Source organism: Bufo gargarizans, chromosome 1 (genome assembly GCF_014858855.1).
Source record: "Bufo gargarizans isolate SCDJY-AF-19 chromosome 1, ASM1485885v1, whole genome shotgun sequence".
NCBI lineage: Eukaryota > Metazoa > Chordata > Amphibia > Anura > Bufonidae > Bufo > Bufo gargarizans.
This window is the reverse complement of record NC_058080.1, coordinates 458,576,954-458,601,202: the sequence shown is the minus strand read 5'-3', so window position 1 is coordinate 458,601,202 and position 24,249 is coordinate 458,576,954. Positions and strand designations below refer to the sequence as shown.

The window sequence follows — 24,249 nt, the reverse complement described above, 5'->3', positions numbered from 1 at the left end:
GGACAGTCCTTTTTCAGTCAACCAGATAGTTTCTGTAATCCTTAAAGGGAACCTGTCACCGGGATTTTGGGTATAGAGCTGAGGACATGGGTTGCTAAATGGCCGCTAGCACATCCGCAAAACCCAGTCCCCATAGCTCTGTGTGCTTTTATTGTGTAAAAAAAACGATTTGATACATATGCAAATTAACCTGAGATGAGTCAGAGCTTGAAAATATGACTCTTCTCACACAAGTAAGATATGACTCTTTTATGTTAATTTGCATATGTATCAAATCGGCTTTTTTACACAATAAAAGCACACAGAGCTATGGGGACTGGGTATTGCGGATGTGCTAGCGGCCATCTAGCAACCCATGCCCTCAGCTCTATACCCAAAATCCCAGTGACAGGTTCCCTTTAAAGGGTTTTTTCAGAGACTTAAATAATGATGACCTATTCTCTGGATAGGTCATTAGTATCTGATCAGTGGGGGTCCCAAGTGTCATTCAGCTGTTTGAGAAGACAACAGTGCTTGCAGTAGCAGCTTTTTTTCGTGCAGCTTTCTGTAGACCGAGTGATGACACGTTCATCGGTCACATTGCCTAGGCGCAGCTCAGCCCCAAACACAGCTCCTATCAAATGGATGGTGCTGTGCTTGGTCAGCACAGGAGAAGGCTGCAGCACACACATACCGTAAGTGCCGCTGCCTTATCAAATAGCTGATCAGCGGGGGTCTCATCAGATACTGATGACCTATCCATTTAAATCTTAGAAAACCCTTTTAACTATTTCCCAGTTTGCTGGCGGTTTAGCGAAACTAGTGCAAAAGACCTTCTTGTATAAACCAAGTAAACTTTCATTTGTCAAAGGACCTTTAGAAAATGAGAGTCAACATGACTGGTTGTGTTGGTCCCGTCTATACAGCAGCCCTACTAGCAGAACCCACTTGTCTCTGCATTAGATGTTTCATATGTCTCTACCTTACCTGCGTGTATACATACACTGTATGATACAATGGTTTGGCTACACCAGGCTGGGACTCATCTGTCACTAACTGTGTCCTTGCTCCAACCTGCAGCGATATATAGGAATTGGGAAAAATCTCCAATGTTTTCTACAGCATTGCAGTTCCATCAAACAGTTATAATCCAACCTGGCTTAAAGAAGTTTGTGTTCCCTTATGTTGAGATGTACCATTATTGTTGTTATTATTATTATTTTATTGTTAGACTCAAGCCAAAAATTTTTAAAAATGTAGTACTGTATACTGTCGTTAGTAATAAAAAAAAAAATTTTAAGTCAACTGTTCAGCGCTGAAGAATACCAATGGGTATATAGTTCTCATAATGAGTATGAATTTCATCTTTCTGGCTGACTGAGGTCAGTCCCTCTCTGAGCCCATCTACAGTATATGATGTTTATTCAGCTTTTATCTCTATCCATTGATTGTTTTTCAAAAGTAGTTAAGTTTCATGATCTCAATGACATCTTTATCATAAGCCAGAGATGCTCAACCTGCGGCCCTCCAGCTGTTGCAAAACGACAACTCCCAACATGCCCTAATAGTTGTAGGCTGTACAGGCATGCTGGGAGTTTTGCAACAGCTGGAGGGCCGCAGGTTGAGCATCCCTGTCATAGGTCATCAATATCAAATCGTTAGGAGTCCAGCTCATGACATCCCCACCGACAAGGTGCTTGAATTGGCCACGGCGCTCCTGCGAGAGCTGCAACCGCTTCATTGTTTTCCTGCACGCCATATACATTGTAATGGCAGTGCTGGGTCATTACAGCCATTTGTCCCATTCTCTTGAGAAAAATCTATAACTGACCTGCACCCTCACTACAAAGTAGACAGTGTTCAGGTAAACCTTGAAAAGGACACAGTGTGCACACCAGCGCCATGGCTCCTTCAAACTGCTGATTGGAGAGGGTTGCGAAGATTGGACCCCCACCAATTTGATTAGTCATTGATATCTGTAGACCACACTAACTGTTTAAGTTATTGCATGAGTTCAAGTGTGTTACAGTTAAAGAGGTATTCCGGTTTTAATGATTACAGTTATTTATGTACAGAATAGGATGTTGAGCAATTTTCCTATATACATCTATTTAAAATCTTGCTTGCATGCCTTTATTATATCCATACCCTCTCCCCAAATGGAAAAAAAAAGTACGGCCCATCTTAATCCTTTAAACCGCACAGGATCAATTATTCATATGTAAAGTAAAAAAAATAAGCATTGCTCCAAAAGTAAAAAATAAAATAAAAAATTATTGGGGGCATTTATCATTTGAGATCATTTTCATGTCACTTTTAAGTCTGGTTTTGTATTGTGTGGTTGAACCAAATTTATAAAATGGTGCACAGTTTTCATGTGTACGGTGCAACTGCATTGCATGACTTAGTCTTAAAAAATATACCAGGGGCTGCATGGCATAGGGTGCGATCAATTTTTCTGAGAATATTCTGCGACATTTCAAATGTCGAAGATAGTAAAAGTGCCATAATCCAGGCCTAATCTCACTTTTCTGCCTTAAACATAGACTACTTTGTGTGTCTTCAAAATGTTGCAGAAATGTCTAAAAAAAAGTTGCAAATGGTATGTTGTGCAACCTTTTTACACCAAAAACCTGATTTAGGCTACTTTCACACCAGCGTTTCGGTGTCCGCCTGTGAGATCCGTTTCAGGCCTCTCACAAGCGGCCCCAAACGGATCAGTTCAGCCCCAATGCATTCTGAATGGATAAGGATCCGTTCAGAATTCATCCATTTGCCTCCGTTCAGCCTCCATTCCGCTCTGGAGGTGGACACCAAAACGCAGCGTTTTGGTGTCCGCCTGGCCGTGCAGAGCCAAACGGACCCGCCCTGACTTACGATGTAAGCCAATTGGGCCGGATCCGTTTGACGTTGACACAATATGGTGCAATTGCAAACGGATCCGTCTGACTAACAATTAGACTTAGACTTTTTTTTACATAGAATGCAGACAGATCCGTTTTAAACGGATACCATTGTTTGCATTTATAGGTGCGGATCCGTCTGTGCAGATACCAGACGGATCCGCACCTAACGCAAGTGTGAAAGTAGCCTGATCTGGTTTGATAAATGTCCCTTTATGACTTCATTTAGCTCACGCCATGTAACAGGGACCTAAATAAAGTCCTCTTTTTCTGTGGATTTTTGGAGTGCTATTTTTCTACTATTTTAGAAATAGATAGAATATAGATGACAAGATACAGTATATAGATAGATAGTAGATGACAAGATACAGTATATAGATAGATAGTAGATGACAAGATACAATAGATAGTAGATGACAAGATACAGTAGATAGATAGATAGTAGATGACAAGATACAGTAGATAGATAGTAGATGACAAGATACAGTAGATAGATAGTAGATGACAAGATACAGTAGATAGATAGATAGATAGTAGATGACAAGATACAGTATATAGATAGATAGATAGATAGATAGATAGTAGATGACAAGATACAGTATATAGATAGATAGTAGATGACAAGATACAGTATATAGATAGATAGATAGATAGATAGTAGATGACAAGATACAGTATATAGATAGATAATAGATGACAAGATACAGTATATAGATAGATATATAGATAGATAGATAGATAGTAGATGACAAGATACAGTATATAGATAGATAGATAGATAGATAGTAGATGACAAGATACAGTATATAGATAGATAGATAGATAGTAGATGACAAGATACAGTATATAGATAGATAGTAGATGACAAGATACAGTTTATAGATAGATAGTAGATGACAAGATACAGTATATAGATAGATAGATAGATAGTAGATGACAAGATACAGTATATAGATAGATAGATAGATAGTAGATGACAAGATACAGTATATAGATGGATAGATAGTAGATGACAAGATACAGTATATAGATGGATAGATAGTAGATGACAAGATACAGTATATAGATAGATAGTAGATGACAAGATAAATATGAGATAGATATGAAATGGACAGATACATACATTAGATGGATAGATGGCTTATATATTATGGGTATTCCCAGCATACATTGTGAATTTACAGCAGAAGTATGGAAATGTACATGTAAAAGGCACCGTATATGTGTCGGTCACTGTCATATATTTGCAGCCCAATATTACGTTTGTGATTCTGCCTCGTCTTCCTTGAACAGTGCAGTACTAATTTTCTTTGGTTTGGTAAATCCAAGTCATGTGGCGCCCCTTGAAACACATTTTTTCAGATCAGCTGAATTAAAGACATAAAACCAAACGCCTGAATAGACATCATCTCATCTGAACACTGTCAATAGAGGAGTCAGAGCATCCCAAGTGGCACAGTATGGCAGTTACGTGAGAAATGTATAAATTATTCTGTAGCAGTTCTAGATGGTTTCATGGGCACACAGAAAAATCCAGTGCAGGAAGTGTTTTACGTCTGTTTACTTTTATTATTCATTTGTAGGTTTAGTATTGCTCTAGCTATGGCACCATTGGCTCTGCTCAAGTTGGAATGAATATATTGATATAAATTGTGAAGGTTTTGGTGCCGTGTGACACTTCTTTTAATATTCAAGTCCCATAAAAGTGCATCTGTCTAAATAAGTGGTTAGTATGCAGGCAGTACATTCGGGGCCTGGGAAAAAACATCAGGGGCCCAGACCCCGAATGTTTTAACCTTGCAGGGCCCCTGCCTGCAAGTACATGAACATAATATAAAGGGGTTGTCCAGCAGGGAAACATTTTTGGCAAAGGGCTAGAAGCAATATTTACCCTGTTGATGCACTGTTGCTCTATCTTTTACTGGGTCTCCACCTTTTTCTACTTTCTGGTCACATCTTGACATGATGCAAATGCCAAGAAACGTCCACTTAGCCAATCAATAGCCACAGCGAAGACCCACGTGAGCTATTGATTGGCCGAGCAGACATTTCATGTGTGTCAAACCGGGACCAGGGAGTACAGACCACCTGGCACCCAGTATTGGAATGGGAGCAGTGCGAGATCAGTGACAGAACTATTACTTCTTCTTTTTTGGACCCTCTCAGAGTCCTTTGCCCAAAAACCGACTTGTTTTTTCCCACTGGTTACTGTTTAGCATTAGAACTATAAATATGTACAGTATTCATTTATAGACTGTCCTAGAAGTTAGTCCTGTAGACATCTGGCCAAGTAAACTTAGAGTTCTTCACCTCCAACCTCCTAGATTCAAGCTCATTAATATTGATGTTTACAGTACATTGCTATGGCATAGAGTTTCCCATCCACTTGCCTATAAACACAGTGGATTCATTCTTCACAGAATAACAATATCTCTTGTGTGTGCAGATTCCTCCGTGCTTTAGCACACTGTGTCTTTTGAAGACTTTACTTTTAGAGCTAAGCTTTCAGAGGCCGGTACACCTTATCACACTTCATTCTGTAGGGAAGGAAAAAAAGGGGGTAAAAAAAACTTGTCAGGGCTTGTGCCAGTCAAATCCAAAATCTCAGAGGATTTGTTTTTCTTTTGGCGTCAGATTAAATGCTCAAATCATGCAGTGTATTAGGGGCTGCCATGAATGTCTGTGGAACTTTTAATGAGGCTAATCCCACAGCAGTACATTCCAAGTAGCTAATGGGCTCAGGTTCAGTTCCTATTCTACCTTCAGTTGGACAAGAAAAGAGTGGCTTTTGCAGTGGGCGGTCATGATTCATGAATATGCTATTAGAATAATGGTCAGCAGCAAAGTACCAAAGACAACACACGCTTCAGAGGACCGACTAACTGCCTTTGGTGAGGAACTTGCTTGAAACTCAGGTAAACAATCTACATTTTCCACTTGTTGAGAATAGAGACTATTTCATTTCTGGTCAATAGACTGATAAATAGGAAATTTAGAACAAAAAATTATAAAAGAATGTGTTGTGTGTAGGGCAAAATAGATGCACGCATACAAAGTGGAGAACTATCTCCATGTCATACAGTAGATGTCATTATAGGTCATTTAGAATTGCATCAATAAATCTATAGGTTCTTAAAATCTAATGCAAGTTTAATGACAGCAAACACCTTTAGACTTGGTATAAATTATGTCACATATGCTGAAAATGGGGGAAAAACACTAATTTGAGGAAATCTACATTAAACGTCAGTAAATGGGCAGATTGGTTTCACCTGCCCCAATGAATTTCGTGATCTTTAATGTAATGTGTTAATTAAGAATATACTGAAAATGAGACAGCGGGAAGCTAATGATAACTATCTTATCATTCATATCTTTTCATAGGCAGTTAAATACTGTCCTCTGGTAAATGTCTTCTGGTAAAATATCTTCGTACAGGAGTTTTAGGTTCTCTTTATATAATAGAAGATGACTGAGATCGCCTAAAGAGAAATTATTTAAGGGGAAAATAAATAAATAAAATACATTTTATATATATACTACACTGACCTCTAGAAATATGCTTGTCTACCCAATCCTAACTTTAAAGCTGAACATACAGCAAGCCATACAGTTTTGACAAGGTCTTTTGCTGAGAGCAACAAGTTTTGAAGAAATCAATATATGGTTGTAGATACAGTATATGGTAACTAGGAAAAACATTAGAAGATCACGGTTCAACCACATAGCCAAAAGAAAAACTTTTTAGTAACTCAAGAAGGTCAAATATTGTCGACGTTCAAATGAATGTTGGGCCTAGTGTTCAGAAAAATAAAAACATGTCATGGTTTTTGTCCCAACATTCTACATTACAGAATGAGGACATATGAAATATGACAAATTACAGGTTCCAGTTGCATGTAGAAAATTTACATATTAGTCTGAAAATGTCTGTAAATCAAGTGGTATCTCATAATACTGTACATAACTATACCATCACCATTCATATAAAAGTAGTTGGAAATCCTTCTGTTTAGTGAAGGTGCAGGAGGATAAAGAATTAAAGAATTTAGCAGCAGTGACATTGGCCATGTTGTGCTCTTGTAAAGTAAAGCCATGATGTATATAAATACTAAAGAAAAATGCAGGTACTACAGCATTCAATGTGAAAATGAGACTTTTGCTGTACAAACTGTTATCTGGAAAATTAAGGCTCTATTCACACGTCCGCAAGTGTTGCCCGCACCCGTTCCGCAATTGTGCGGAACGGGTGCAGACCCATTCATTCTCTATGGGGAATGAATGGATGAAGAGAGCACACAATGTGCTCTCCGCATCCGCATTTCCGGAGCGCGGCCCCGATCTTCCGGTCCGCAGCTCCGGAAAAAAATAGAGCATGTCCTATTCTTGTCCGCAATTGCAGACAAGAATAGACATTTCTATAGGGGTGCTGGCCGGGTGTATTGTGGATCCGCAATGCACTACGGACGTGTGAATGGACCCTTAAGCACATAACAGCAGTAACAATATCAATCTGGTGGCAGAGGTCAAATCGGGCCCCCTACCTTTCAAAATTAGACATTCCGTTTTTGGACTACATCCAATCACCCCCTAAATTGAATACTTTTCTAGAAAGAGGTGTAGTATGGATGTGTTCTTTTGTACTATAGTACTGAGATAACCAGGACTATAGTGAGATAGAAGGGGTCTGTCCATTCAGTGCCATTCTTGGAATAGACTTCCTTCTTCCTACCTGAGAAGTATGGTACACGAGAAAAGCTAGACAGGTGCGAGAAAAACCTTGCTTTTGTTTAATCCTATAGATGAAAAGTACATGGTGGATATTTCAGAGAACTTTATCTGTCATACTGATCTTTTTCTGATTTTTAAATGTAATATTAGATACCTAAGTGTACCTAACTGTAAGGAACAATGTATTTCAACAGCAGCTAAATATTTCCGCTCACCGAGCGCTGTATATACAGTGCAGGAAGAGCTATGTGCTTCTTGTTCCGGCCCGGCGGTCATGTGACCGCCGGGACCGGAGAGTGTAGGAGCTGTGTGAGGTATTTCAGAGACCTCGATGAGCCCTGCTCTGAGGCTGTACAGCTCTGTATTGCGCTGTACAGCCTCTCTGGGGGATGCATTTCTCCTGTAACTGGGGCTACTATGTCAGCCCCAGTTACAGGAGAAATCAACAGTGAAAAAAATAATGTCCCCCAGAGGTCTTGTATGACCTTATTAGGGGTGAAAAGTGTAAAATAAAATAAAAAAGGTTAAAATAAAAAAAAAAGGTTTCACATGTAAAAAAAAAATTCCCCATGTAAGGAATAAAAAAAATTGAAAAAATTGAAAAAATTCAATAAAATAGACATATTTGGTATTGCCGCGTCCGTGACGGTCGGCTCTATAAATATATCACATGATTGACCCAGTCCGATAAACACCATAAAAAAAGAAAATACTGTCAAAAATAGCCATTCTTGTCACCTTACATCACAAAAAGTGCACCACCAAGTGAGCAAAAAGGCGTATGTCCCACAAAATGGTACCAATAAAATTGTCACCTCATCCCGCAAAAAATGAGCCCCTACATAAGAAAATCTCTCAAAAAATAAAAAAAATATAGCTCTCCGAACATGAAGACACTAAAACATCATTTTTTTTGTTTCAAAAATTCTATTATTGTGTAAAATTTAAATAAATAAGAAAAAGTATACATATTAGGTATCGCCACGTCCGTAATAATCTGCTATATAAAAATGTCACTTGACCGAACCCCTCAGGTGAACACTGTAAAAATAAATAAATAAATAAATAAAAACTGTGCTAAAACAACCAGTTTTTGGTCACCTTGCCCCATCAAGTGTAATAATGAATGATCAAAAAATCATATGTACCAATAAAACTGGCACCTTATCCCCTAGTTTCCAAAAGGGGGTCACTTCTTGGGAGTTTCTACTGTATGGGGGGATCAGGGGGGGCTTCAAATGGGACATGGCATCTAAAAACCATGTGGAGTTCCTTTTCTTCTGCGCCCTGCCGTGTGCCCATACAGCAGTTTATGACCACATGTTTATGTAAACCGCAGAATCTGGGTAATAAATATTAAGTTTTGTTTGGCTGTTAACCATCAATGTGTTAAAGAAAAAATTGGATTACAATGGAAAATCTGCCAAAAAAGTGAAATTTAAAAATTTGATCTCCATTTTCCTTTAATTCTTGTGGAACGCCTAAAGGGTTAACAAAGTTTGTAAAATCGGTTTTAAGTAACTTGAGGGGTGTAGTTTCTACAATGGGGTAATTTATGGCGATATTCACTATGTAGGCCCCACAAAGTGACTTCAGACCTGAACTGGTCCTTAAAAAGTGGGTTTTGGCAACTTTCTAAAAAATTTGAAGAATTGCTTCTAAACTTCTAAGCCTTCTAACGTCCTAAAAAAATTAAATGACATTTCCAAAATGATGCCAACATAAAGTAGACATAAAGTAGACATATGAGGAATGTTAAGTAATACATATTTTATGAGGTATCACTTTATGTTTAAAAGCAGAGAAATTGAAATTTAGAAAATTGAGAATTTTTCAAAATTTTGGGTAAATTGGGGATTTTTTCATAAATAAAGGGGAAATATTTTGACTCAAATTTATGACTATCATGAAGTACAATGTGTCACGAGAAAACAGTCTCTGAATGACTTGGATAAGTAAAGGCGTTCCAAAGTTATTACCACATAAAGTGAGATATGTCAGATTTGCAAAATTAGGCCTGGTCAGGAAGGGGGCAAATGGCCCAGATGGCAAGTGGTTAATAAAAGATGGCTCTACCGTTATACAAAAGAAGTACTATTTTATATTTTGTGTCTCCCCTATTCCCTGCAAGCTCTTACGAGCAGGGCCCTCACTCTTCTTGTTTGAATTGTTGATTAGTTTGATAATTTTTAATGTTTGATTTTTATCTTTATTTTTATCCTCTGACTAGTAAAGTTCTGTGGAATATGTTGGTGCTATAGAAAGAAATATCTTTATTACATACAAGTATATATTGAGTAGTTTGCTATATATGAAGGTATAGAAAGAAGGGCATCCACTGTCCAAACCATAGTCAGCTCAGGCAGTTGCTGATATCATTTTATAGATTGACAGTTTGACACTTTGCCAGACAGTGGCTGTTTTCTGAAAATCCTACTATAACTTAATACATGACTCTAGTGTGGACCACGATAGGCAAAATAACTACAGATCTAGCAATCTCATTGTGATATCATAGCACAAAAGCCATTGAAAACGACAGAAAAGGTAAATTAAAAGCTGCTTGCCACTGTTTACTTAATGCGTTAAGAATCAAAATGAGGATTGCTACATCTGTATGTCCATAAACTTCTGTATTCATCAACTAGTGGCAACAGTTTTTCTGCAGCTTTCAGGTCTTCATGTCTTCTAAGGTCTCACATGTTCTAATGTTTAGGTTTTTTTTTAATAAGAGAACTCTACCTTTTCTAGAATGTAGAATTCATTGTAAAATCAAAGGTGACTTGATCACGTTGGATCATACTCTTTCTTACAATCCATCATAAGAAAGCAATTGTTAATAATTACACATTGTTGATGTGTACTTTATTGCATGAAGATAGCATTTTAACAGTGCTACTGTAAAGTATAAATTACTAGCAGAAGGGCCCAGCTTCGCACGGGTATATTTCATCTATTTCATTCATTGTTTCTGTGTGTCGTTAAAAGATATCCACAGTATCCCCCATAACAGTGACCTCTACAGCCCCCCACCCCACTGTCTGCTGAGCTGTGTATCTAATCTTATCCTGTGTGATACTCTCTGCTGAGCTGTGTATCTAATCCTATCCTGTGTGATACTGTCTGCTGAGCTGTGTATCTAATCCTATCCTATGTGATACTGTCTGCTGAGAGGGGTATCTAATCCTATCCTGTGTGATACTGTCTGCTGAGCTGTGTATCTAATCCTATCCTATGTGATACTGTCTTCTGAGCTGGGTATCTAATCCTATCCTGTGTGATACTGTCTGCTGAGCTGTGTATCTAATCCTATCCTGTGTCATACTGTCTGCTGAGCTGTGTATCTAATATCCTATCCTGTGTGATACTGCCCACTGAGCTGTGTATCTAATATCCTATCCTGTGTGATACTGCCCACTGAGCTGTGTATTTAATCCTGTGATGTGTGATACTGTCTGCTGAGCTATGTATCTAATCCTATCCTGTGTGATACTGTCTGCTGAGCTGTATATCTAATCCTGTAATGTGTGATACTGTCTGCTGAGCTGTGTATCTAATCCTATCATGTGTGATACTGTCTGCTGTGTATCTAAGTCTATTGTGATACTGTCTGCTGAGCTGTGCATGTCGTCGTATAGCTCTAGCCTAAAGCTAACTTACAGCAGTGAAGAAAAATGGCTGGGTTGTTTTGGAAGCCTGGAGTAAAACTGTGTGTATGTGGAGACTAAGGGCCTGCGAGTTTCTATTGGCTGATAAGGAACATGTGACTGTGTGCATGGCAGTTGGGGGCTTGTATTGGCTAATGCATGTGATTTTGGGGGAATATCTCAGGATAGCTAAGACCCGGTCTAAAACCTTCTTGGACACCTGATGTACCTGTGTGCCAAATTTGGTGAAGATCGGTTCAGTCGTTTGGTCGCACATAAAGAACAGACAGACAGACTTCGGGACAGACAGAAACTCATTTTTATATATATATATATATATATATATATATATATATAATTGTTGGGGGGCTGAACTCTAAATTCCATTGTTTCTTGACACAATTAACACATATTTTTACTTAGAAAATTCAGATTTACATAAGCCATGGTTTGAAAGAGACTTTGATACTAAGAAATGAAGTAGAGATAAATCTCTCATGGGAAGCTTTTTGCTTCCTTCAGGTTTACAGTGCTTACGGCAAAATAAAACCACAGTTGCATAAAATGGCACTTGTAAGTGTCTATTGTTAATTTCCTTCTGTTTTTATAGAAAACCAAAAAGCTAGAGTGTTTACCTGCATCAGGCTATATCCTCAAGGGTACTTGACCTGTTGGTGCCTTAGTGTATCTATGCAAATGTTCAAACTGAGTTTAATGTAGTCACTTTTATTTCACAGTACTTTTATGCATTCAATACCACCGAATAGCCTTTTTTTCTGCCTTTGCTTTTTTCCTCGCCATGTTTTTTTTAATTACATGAAAATTGTAACAAAGACTGGAAACAAATGCTGCATAAACATGCATATGTATGTTGAGAGGAGGAGCTGCATGACTGACTGGATTTAGATGGCCATTATAGTTTCGGTCCACAAAACACATATGTGTCTGGGTATGACATGGGTTGTCATGATGTAGGCCCACAGATCGGCCATCTTTGCACTTCTATTAGGGCTAAATAGGATGCCTGTTAGCATTACACTAACATGGGTACAATACACTGCAATACTGAAGTTATGCAGCATAGTTTTTCGGTGTATTATATCGGCGATCAAGAGATCACATGGACTAAAATAGTAATAATAATTAAAATATATAATAAAAGTAAATTTGAACATAGTAACATAGTTAATACGGTGAAATGAAAACATAAGTCCATTGTTTAATAAACATTTTTAACATTTAATAAAGTTACATTTAAGTTAAAATGTGAAAATATACAAAAGATCCTTTCCTATTAAAAATGCTTTATAATGTAAAAGAGAATTTAACAGTAGAGTACATAATTGGTATAACCACAACTGTATTGGTGGATAATATAAAACTAACTGGCTATTTATCCCACTTAGAAAAGCTGGAATAAAATGAAAGAACGATGCAAGAATTGTTGTATTTTGTTCATTGTCTGCCAAAAAATAGAATAAAAGTAATCAAAAAGTCATATGTACAGTATCCCAAAAGTGAATCAATAAAAACTACCTGTCATTCCAAAAAACATAAGCCTCATACGGTTTTGTTTCAGTACTATTACTTTTTATGACTGTTTTAACTAAAATAAACTAGCAATGCATATGTCTGTGCAGTATATCTCTATATGGCAGTACATTGATGAATGAATATTACTATTAGTCATGTATTTAGATAGAGCCGCCTGTGGTATATTGCTACTCTTTCTAGTGCCCATACACAATGTCCAGAGCTTGAAACCCAGCAGAAAACCTCAGTCAATGTACGCTCAGTGCAGAGTGCATTCTTGTGCTGATCAATAACTGTATATTCACGATGATTACTACATTTGTTTTCTCAGAACATTATTTCCTATTGATTTTCTTATCTTTTCTGTTGTATGTTCATTTATTTAGGCCCAGAAATCATGGATCGAACGAGTCTTTCACAAGAGAGAATGTGTGCACATCATACCCAGCACCAAAGACCCCCATAGGTAAGGACTGATATACACAAATTATTTTATCACTTTGGTTAAACCAATGATTGTTGATAGAAAAAAAAAATTGGACTTAATGTCACCCCTATTCTGTAAATGGTAAGCCACAGAATTATGCAGTATGTAAGTGTACTAAACAAAATGATCTGTCTGCTGGACAAGCTGTGTTGGTGCTCAAGGCAGGGTTATAGAATGTGTTCCTGCAAACTTAGCCTCTGAAATTCCATATCATAGCTGACAGACATTTTATTACCCCCTGCTCCTAGTCATACTAAATAGTCCTCATTCCTGCCATTATCTCCACACATATAGTATGCTCACTGCAACACAGGATGCCCACTCCACCATATATCTGTAGTAGGGTCCACAAGCTTCATCCCTAACTTCTAATACATAAGTTGACTAAAGGGAAGAGCTTCTTGTACTCCATCAACGACAGCATTATCAGCAGATTAGATCACGTGTCCTGCTGGTGGCCACTTACTACTCCCTCTAACATCGTCCCTGCTGTCTGGTAAGAGATTCCCTCTTTTTGGTATATTTGATGAGTAAACTTTTACATTATTGTATACCCTATTTATTCATATTGTTAGAACTACAGCATGTCTATTAGACTACTTTCACACTAGCATGTTTGGGGTTCATCAAAAACGCTTCCGTTACTGATAATACAACCGTCTGCATCTATTATGAACGGACCCGGTTGTATTATCTGTAACATTGCCAAGACGGATCCGTCATTAAGTCCATTGAAAGTCAATGCGGGACGGATCAGTTTTCGATTGTGGCAGAGAAAACGGATCTGTCCCCATTGACTTGCATTGTGGGTCATGACGGATTTGTTTTGCTCCACATCCCAGGGCGGAAAGCAAACTGCAGCATGCTGCTGTACGCTCTCCGATATGAGAACGAAACGGAATGCATTTTGGAGCATTCCGTTCTGTTCAGTTACGTTTTGTCCCCATTGAAAATAAATGGTCCCCTATGACGGATCTCAATACCGGAAAATATAAACGCTAGTGTTAAAGTAGCCTCATTCAGATCTAGACTATTTAAAGGTGTTCTTAGAACAAGGGTCCCGAACTAAAGAAATTTGAATAACCTCAGTAGAAGGCTTCTGAAGACATCTATTATTTGGAGTCCTGTGATGATTTCCTCTTTGTTTGGGGGTTGCGTCATCATAAAAAGTACAAACATTTTTACAGCGTGTAAAGGTTATGTGGAGTTTAATCCCAGCAAGCACACATAAATATGAAATGCAGCTTGTCCCATAGAAAGCTTAACACAGCGCAAACCCTGCCCTGAGGGCCCCGATTGTCTGGTCTGGTTCTGCCATGCATAATGTGTTGCAATGCTAAAACAATGTCCATTTTGTTTCTTTTATGCTGTAGGTGTTGTTGTGGGCGTCTCATAGGGCAGCACGTTGGGTTAACTCCAAGTATATCCATCATTCAAAATGAGAAGAATGAAGGCAGACTGAATCGTAATGATGGTCAGTCAGAAAAGTGGTCGATTGGAAAGCATACTCAGCTCAGTCCCACTGATGCCTTTGGGACAATTGAATTCCAGGGAGGGGGACACTCCAACAAGGCCATGGTATTTATTTTTATACTGAGTTTATCTAATAGCTAAAGCACTGTGGTACCTACGGTGGATGATTGCTGTAGGTTATGTATCAGCAAATCTAGGATTCTTTTACTATTCTTTTCACACATTCATAGTTCTTCTTTAACCCCTTCACGCATTATGATGTACATATACGTGATAATGTGTTAGGGGATGTTAGTGTTAGGCTGCTGTGCTGAGCATGGTTCCTCAAAGCATAATGGGAAATCAAATCACATTCACATGATACTTGGAATAGAAAAGTGAATTAAGGAAATCAATTGAAGAAAAGACTGATAGAAAAAAAATCTGAAAATTGCCATATAATCTTTTTTTTGTGTCCAAGTGCACTTGAAAGTCTTAAAAAGGAGGTGGCCTTGTAACCTTCTCTCTTTGATACACCTATGGACAACAGCGGCAATTAAATGTTTCTAAGTAACTACTATGCAGTAGAAAAAAACTGTGAAAAGGGTCACAAAAAATACAATTTATATTTCCAGAGAATATAGCCCTTGTCAGTAAAAGGTGCAGCTTCATTAAAACTTTTTGTAGAGTATCTGTAAAATGTATAAACGGGCCAGATATGTGCATACATATTTTAGATAAATAGGAAAGATTCCAGCTTCCATAAAAACAATATCAATTTTACTATTTCTAGTAGATCCATAACAAGAACACGGACGCATAACTGACAGCCTGAAACGCGTCACTTGTGTGTCTGTGTTCTTGTCATGCATTTACTGGAAAGAATAAAGTCGATATTGTTTTAATAGAAGCTGGAATCTTTTGCTATTTATGTATTCATTCTGAGTCTTCAGCTATTCTGTGCTTCTGCAGTCCACACACAGGTGAGCTGGACTTCCACATATGACACATTTCAGATAGTTGCTATAAAAAGGTTAGTTAGCATATGGATCATGGAGCTGTAAACAGTAACATGATGATTCAGTGCACAACTAATAAATGAGAAGACTTATGGGGTAATTTATCAAACTGGTGTAAAGTAGAACTGGCTTAGTTGCCCATTGCAACCAGTCAGATTTCACCTTTCATTTTCCAAAGGAGCTGTCCAAAATGAAAGGTGGAATCTGATTGGTTGCTATGGGCAACTAAGCCAGTTCTACTTTACACCAGTTTGGTAAATTACCTTATTTGTATTCAAGTGCTGTAATTCTTCATCTGCTATAGCTTAGGTTACATTTTCTTTTTGATGTTTAAATGAGTTGTCCCTAGGCTGTATATTCTATTGCAGCTAACCCTTATTCATGTGAATTGACTTGAACTGCAAAACCAAACCACAACCTATGGACAAAAGTGGTGATGTTTAACCACTTCCCGATCGCCCATAGGATATAAACGTCCCATGGGTGGATGTTTATCTCTAAATGGACGTTCTAAAACGTCCATTCAGAGATGGCAGCTGCACGCTAATCGTGCAGCTTCCAAGGGGGGAAACCCGCTGGCAGTGACAGCAGGGCAACCCAGAAGGAAGGCAGGGACAGTTCCCAGGTGTCCTTGCCTTCTAGATCCTTGTATACACAGCGCTCAGCCATTTTTTGTCACCTAACTTCACATAAAGTGCAACACCAAGCGATCAAAAAGGCGTATGCCCCCAAAAATAGTACCAGCAAAAAAAGTGATCCTAACCGAGACTAAATAAAAAAAATAAAAAAGCTATGGCTCTCACACTATGGAGACAATAAAACATATTTTTTTTGTTTTAACAATGCTATTATTGTGTAAAACTTAAATACTTAAAAAAAAGTATACATATTAGGTATCGCCACGTCCATAACGATCTGCTCTATAAAAATGTCACATGGCTTAACCCCTCAGGTGAACGCTGTAAAAATAAATAAATAAAAACTGTACTAAAACAACCAATTTTTTGGGTCACCTTGACCCATAAAGCGTAATAATTAATGATCAAAAAATCATATCTACTCAAAAATTGTGCCAATAAAAACATCAACTCTTCCTGCAAAAATTTAATCCCTGCACAAGATGATTGGCAGAAAAATTAAAAATGTATGGTGTTCAGAAAATGGAGACACAAAAAAATACCCTTTTTTTTTATTGCTTTCTTATGTAAAACTGAAAAAAAGAAAGTAGACATGTTTGATATAATTGCTAATTAACAACCTGTTCTGTTAAAATAGCAATGATCTACCCTGTCAGATGAATGTTGTAAAAAAAAAAAAAAGCCAAAACAGCAATTTGTGGGTTACCTTGCCTCAGAAAAACCTTAAAATAGAGCAATTAAAAATCATATGTACCCCAAAATAGTACCAATAAATCTGGCATCTTATCCCCTAGTTTCTAAAATGGGGTCAATTTTTGGGAGTTTCTACTCTAAAGGTGCATCAGGGGGCTTCAAATGGGACATGGCATCTAAAAACCAGTTCAGCAAAATCTGCCTTCCAAAAACCATATGGCGCTTCTTTTCTTCTGCGCCCTGCCGTGTGCCTTTACATCAGTTTATGACCACATGTGGGGTGTTTATGTAAACTGCAGAATCAGGGTAATAAATATTAGGTTTTGTTTGGCTGTTAACGCTCGATGTGTTAAAGATTTTTTTTTATTAAAACGGAAAATCTGCCAAAAAAGTTAAATTTAGAAATTTCTCCTCCATTTTCCTTTAATTCTTGTGGAACACCTAAAGGGTTAACAAAGTTTGTAAAATCCGTTTTGAGTAACTTGAGGGGTGTAGTTTCTACAATGGGGTAATTTATTGGGGGTTTCCATTGTGTAAGCCCCACAAAGTGACTTCAGACCTGAACTGATCCCTAAAAAGTGGGTTTTGGAAATTTTCTTAAAAGTTTTTTAAATTCTAAGCCCTCTAACGTCTTAAAAAAAAAAATGAAATTTACAAAATGATGCCAACATTAAGTAGACATATGGGGAATGTTAATATGAGGTACCACTTTCTGTTTTAAAAGCAGAGAGATTCAAATTTAATAACTTTTAGATTATTTTTTTTATAAATAAAGGTAAAACAATTGACTCAAATTTACCATTAACAATAAGTACAATGTGTCACAGGAAAATAGCTTGGATAAGTAAAAGCTTTCTAAAGTTACTATCACATAAAGTGACACATGTCAGATTTGCAAAATTAGGCCTGGTCAGGAAGGCTGTAAATGGCCCGATCTGGAAGTGGTTAAAAAAAAATAATTCCAGTTCAGGACATCACATTTAAAGGCAAACAGAGAAGAACTAACTTTTTTATTGTGTATAAACAATATGGCTCATTATAGCAGTGGTAGTTTAGTATCATTTAAAATTATTCCAAGCAATAAACTCTGAATTGGATAAATAACAGGTAAAAATATTCCATAAAGTACAATCATTTTGTGATCATTGCTAAAGGAGTATTCTGGTTTCAGAAACTACATTCTATGTTTTGTATAATGCAGAGATGCACAACCTGTGGCCCGGGGGCCACATGCAGCCCTTGATACCATTCTATGCGGCCGCCAACCATCTGGTTACAGACATGTATATCTATGTCTTGTGGCTCCTCACACGTATTTTTCATGTATTTCTCCCATTAGATGAAAGTTCTGGAAGTGTAACTAGACATTAATGGTATATACCGTATATTTCGCCCCATAGGACGCACTAAAATGGGGGGTAAACACTAGTGTGTCTTATGGGGTGAATAAAGGGCAAATAAATAAATAAAGTTACCTGACGAAAGAGAGCCCAGTGCCCGCAGAGCTGGGTTACTGATGGAGACCGGCCGCAGCTTGCAGGGTGTAGGGCAGCTGGTAGAGACCAGCCGGCCATGTCTCGGGCTGGTTGACAGGGACCTGCCGGCAGATTTCAGTGACAACGGCAGGAGTACGGGAAAGGCAGATGAGGGGCGGAGCAGGCTTTCTTGCCACACATGCCTGCTTCGCCTCTGTCTGCTCCTGTTTACAAGGTATGAGGGATGATAAGAGGCTGGGGGCTGATGAGAGGCTGGGGGCTGATGAGAGGCTGGGGGCTGATGAGAGGCTGGGGGGTGATGAGAGGCTGGGGGGCTGATGAAAGGCTCAGGAGGCTGATGAGAAGCTGGGGGCTGATAAGGGCTGGGGGGATGATAAGAGGCTGGGGGGATGATAAGAGGCTGGGGGATGATGAAAGGCTGAAGGGGATGATGAAAGGCTAGGGGGCTGATGAGAGGCTGGGGGGCTGATAAGAGGCTGGGGGCTGATGAAAGGTTAGGGGGCTGATGAAAGGTTAGGGGGCTGATGAGAGGCTGGGGGATTATCTGAGCTCTAAATGGGGGTCTCATTTATATTAGGGCTCTCATCTGAGGTCTGATTGGGAGTCGTACACCTTGGGGTCTGAGCTGAGATCTTATTGGGGGTCTGATCTGAGGTTTTATTGGAGTCTTATTAACATTGGGGGGTCTGATTGGGGCTGTCAGCTGAGGTCTTATTAATATTGGGGGTCTGATTGCTGGTTTGACCTTAGGTCAAATGAAAAATATATTTTTCTTATTGTCTGTATGTCTTCCTTTAAAATCTAGGTGCGTCTTATAGACCAGTGCGTCTTATAGGGTGAAACATATGGTATTGTGTATTCAATATGCAAAAAATACAGCATTTCAGTTGTTAACACCTATTTAAAAAAAAAAATTGTCTCACTTCAGCAAGTGGTATTTATCATGTAGAGATAGTTAAAGGGGTTATCCAAGACTATTAAATGCCCCCATATGCCCGGGCCCCTCACACTGAATATACTTACCTGGCTCCCGGTGCCGCTCCTGGTCCGCACACCACTACTGCTGCTTCTCCCCATGCGTGGATGAAAATGTCCGGTGTCAGGGGGAGCAGCCAATGGCAGGGGGTGACGGGGATGAGCCTCCCTCCGTCCCCGCCTGCCATTGGCTGCTACCCCAAGCACCGGATGTTTTCACCCGCGCACGGGGGGAAGCATCAGCGGTACGGGGTCCAGGAGTGGCGCAGGGAGCCAGGTAAGTATATTCAGTGTGAGAGGCCCGGGCATATGGGGGCATTTAATAGTCTTGGATAACCCCTTTAACTTTCTCTACATGATAAATGCCACTTGCTAAAGTAAGACAACCCCTCAATCCCTGCTGGATTGCTGGGTGGTCGTAACCATGGAAACTAGTAGTGTATAATGTGATGGAAAAATGAATTCAGCCAGCAAAGGAAGCGATATGGACAATCACAATACATTAGTAAGTGTCTTGTATTAACTTCCTCTATATAATAAATGCTATTTGCTGAAATGAGACAATCCCATTAAGGATATATTTGTTTAGTTGTAGAAATGTTTGAATTGCTTGCTACCCCAACAACCCCATTCAGATGTATGTTATGGATTCTTAGCTACAGAATCATGATGATAGGCCATCAATATTAAGATCCTGGAAGCCCCACCACTGAATCCACATTGAATAAATACTAATTTCCTGATACAATGCTTTGGAAGAAAATCTGATCAATGATTTGGGGAGTCACCTCCAGATCTGATTAGAATTTGTGTGGCTGTTTACCTATATTATATAAATGTATTGCAGAAACAGGTGGGAAAGCAGCCAGTTATAACAACGTGTGTGATACCTGCAGTTCAGAGTCACAATATAGACTGCCAAAAACAGCAATTTCTGTGGAATTAGAAATTCCCTACAGCTGACATAGAATTAAAGGATGATTCCGCTTACAAACATTATATTCAGGAAATTTACAGATTCAATTTCCCAATTACAACAAACAGAATTCTGAAACTGCACATGAACCATTAAAATATGTCTACATCTTCTTTTTTGTCTGTTTGCAGTATGTACGTGTTTCCTTTGACACCAAGCCTGACTTACTGCTGCACCTTATGACAAAGGAGTGGCAGCTAGAACTGCCAAAGCTTCTCATATCAGTCCATGGAGGCCTCCAAAATTTTGAACTCCAACCAAAACTGAAACAAGTCTTTGGGAAAGGCCTCATTAAAGCTGCCATGACAACAGGAGCGTGGATATTCACTGGAGGAGTCAATACTGGTAACTCTATTTGTGAGATTAGATAGATGATCGATAGATAGATAGATATGAGATAGATAGATACTGTAGATAGATAAATACTGTAGATAGATAGATAGATGGATAGATAGATGGATAGATAAAAAGCAAAAAAAGAAGGCAGCACTCCAAGTAGTGAAGAAAAGTGGACGATTTATTCACCCAACCAGCAGCAACGTTTCAGCTCTCACAATTGAGCCTTTATCCAGCTGGATAAAGGCTCCATTGTGAGAGCTGAAACGTTGCTGCTGGTTGGGTGAATAAATCGTCCACTTTTCTTCACTACTTGGAGTGCTGCCTTCTTTTTTTGCTTTTTATCTACATCTGGGACCTTGGTCTCCGGTCCCTCAGGAGGATTTTTTGCACCCCCATACAGTTTGTGTGCTGCTTCTTTTTTTTTATTTTCTAGATAGATAGATAGATATGAGGCAGATATATGAGAGATAGATACATATTAGATAGATAGATAGATAGATAGATAGATAGATAGATAGATAGATACAAAGCAAAAAATGGCAGCACAAGACAACAAAATGTGAATAAGTACAAGCCCAAAGGGACAAGAAAATCGACCAGAAATACAAAAAATAGCAAAACAGGCAGCACTCTCAAAAAGTAAAGTTTATTCACCCTTGCAGGACACAACGTTTCGGCTCCCCACTGGAGCCTTTCTCAAGCTTGAGAAAGGCTCCAGTGTGGAGCCAAAACGTTGCGTCCTACATGGGTGAATACTTTTTTTTTCGATAGTAGTGTTGAATGAGCACCAGTGATCGTGTGATCGATTAGAACACTTTACAATGCTCAAACCCGAGCACAATGGAAGTCAATAGGCACCCCCTGCTCTGAAGAGGGGAAGGTGTCGGGACTCTAGTTCGGCTTAGGAGTCCCTGCTCTGACTCCATATATAGCTATATCCATATATGAAGTCAGTGCTTGGGGACACCCAGTGTATTTAAATTTAATTTCTTAAAAGTTTCTGCCAGCATTTGAACTAACAAAGTTGTAGATTAGAGGCAAGGACCTTATCCACTCAGCTATAAAGCTGAATGCTGGACTGTGTCAGAAAAACCTCATAGTAGTTGCTGATTTAGTGAGTAACCCTTTTCAGCAGAAGACTTATTTTATATTTCTGTGCAGGTTGACATGTAGCTATATATGTACCTCTAATGTACAAGCTTAGGAGTTTGAATCCCGGCAAAAGCATTTCAGAAATAGAGATTACATTTATATATATATATATATATATATATTTTTGTAATTGTAAAAAATGTATGGCACAAAATAAATGTGTGAGTACAAAAAAATAATATATGTTTAGATAAAATCATACTTCTGATATATGAATGTATTATATGTGTGAAACTACTACTGATGTTTTTAGCCATAATATATTTACATATATTTTAATATATTATATATTATAAATATATAATAATATATGTAAATATATTATGGCTAAAAACTAATATTTTTTTTTAAATGTTTCTGCCAGGATTCAAACTCCCAAGCTTGTCCAATAGAGGCTAGGAAGTTAACTACTACACTATACAGCTACATGTTAGCCTGCACAGAAATATAAAATAAGTCTTCTGCTGAATAGGAATACTCACTAAATCAGAAACTACTATAAGGTTTTCTAACACGGTTTAGCATTTAGCTTTATAGCTGAGAGGATAAGATCTTTGCCTCTAATGGACAAGTTTGGGAGTTCAAAATCCCGGCAGAAACACAGCAGAATATTTTTTATATATATATACGTTTTTAGCCATAATATATTTACATATACTGTATTATTATATATTTTGAATATATTAAAATATATGTAAATATATTATGGTTAAAAATATCAGTAGTAGTTTCCCACATATTATGCATTCATATATATCAGAAGTATGATTTTATCTAAATACATATTTATATATTTATATATTTTAGTAGTTACACATTTATTTTGTGCCATACATTTTTTACAATTACCAAAAAATATATAAAATATATAAATTCTATTTCTGAAATGTTTCTGCTGGGATTCAAACTCCCAAGCTTGTCCATTAGAGGTACTATAAGGAGGTTTACCACTACACTATACAGCTAGATGTTAACCTGCACAGAAATATACAATAAGTCTTTTTCTGATACAGTATAGCTGAGTGGATAACGTCCTTGCCTCTAATGTACAAGGGGTTGTGAGTTAAAATCCCAGCAGAAACTTTTACATTTAAATACACTGACTCGAGCAGCGCGCTCGAGCACATGTGGTGTTCGGCCAAACTACGAGATGTGCCGAGCATAGCGATGCTCAAGCAGAACTGGTGCTCGGCCGAGCATGCTCGCTCAACACTAATAGATGATTGATATGAGCTAGATAGATAGAAAAAATGCATAAAATAAATTTGTCTAGAAGTAGCACATGATGTTTCACAATACTGTATATTTTTAGCAGTCAAGACTAGACCATGTATATGGGAAGGACAGTATTTTATGGGACCTTAGACCAGTAATTCTGTGAGATATTTTAGAATATTTTTGCTGGTGTTTTCCTGAAATTCAGCCTGCAGTGTCAGATTCATAAATGTCAGGTAGCCTCAGATGAGATCTATGTGAGCTATTTTCTTCTCTTACTAATATGAAAACGTAGGTGTACAACGGAGAAGGAGACACAGACATTATCAAGGGAGTAGTAGTCTGCACTGTTATTCTTAATCGCAAGATATGCTTTTTTGCTCAGGGATATTTTCCAGCTTCACGGAGATAAGTACAGATTTTCAAAAAATATGGTTTGTCTATTTTATGACAATCTGAAGGAAAACGCTACTGAGAACCATGCCTACTACTGCATTTTTACCTAAAGCTAATAAGCTAAACATAGGGGGAGATATATCAAACTGGTGTAAAGTAGAACTGGTTTAGTTGTCCATAGCAACCAATCAGATTCCACCTTTCATTTTTTTATAGCAACTTTGGAAAATAAAAGGTGGAATCTGATTGGTTTCTATGGACAACTAAGCCAGTTCTACTTTACACAAGCTTAATAAATCTCCCCATAGTGCTTTTCAGGGTGCAGAAATCCAATCCATGGAACGTAGAAACTGAGGCTGGGTTCACACCTGAGCGTTTTACAGCGCGTTCCTACTCGCTGTAAAACGCTCAACAGGCAAGAACCAATGATTCCCTATGGGAATGGTTCTCATCTGAGCGTTTTAAAGCGCGTACAATCGACGCCCCAAGAGGTACATGAGCTTCAAGAAGTACATGAGCTTTTGGGGCGTCTTGTCGCGCGTTCCCGTACATAGACTTCAGCGGGAAAGCGCGACAGTAGGTGTTCGCTTGTCTCTGTATGCGGGATTGCAAACGCCC

At 38.3% G+C, this 24,249-nt stretch overlaps 1 protein-coding gene across 1 annotated transcript in view; it reads left to right on the top strand.

The window, feature by feature from the left end:
* The window catches only part of TRPM3 (transient receptor potential cation channel subfamily M member 3), a 532,037-nt gene that overhangs the window by 231,566 nt on the left and 276,222 nt on the right, over nt 1-24,249 (top strand). Inside the window, exons 2-4 of the mRNA XM_044287287.1 lie at nt 13,180-13,259; nt 14,654-14,858; nt 20,661-20,874. Of these exons, the coding sequence (XP_044143222.1) occupies nt 13,180-13,259; nt 14,654-14,858; nt 20,661-20,874 (499 nt within the window). The remainder of the gene's footprint in view (nt 1-13,179; nt 13,260-14,653; nt 14,859-20,660; nt 20,875-24,249) is intronic.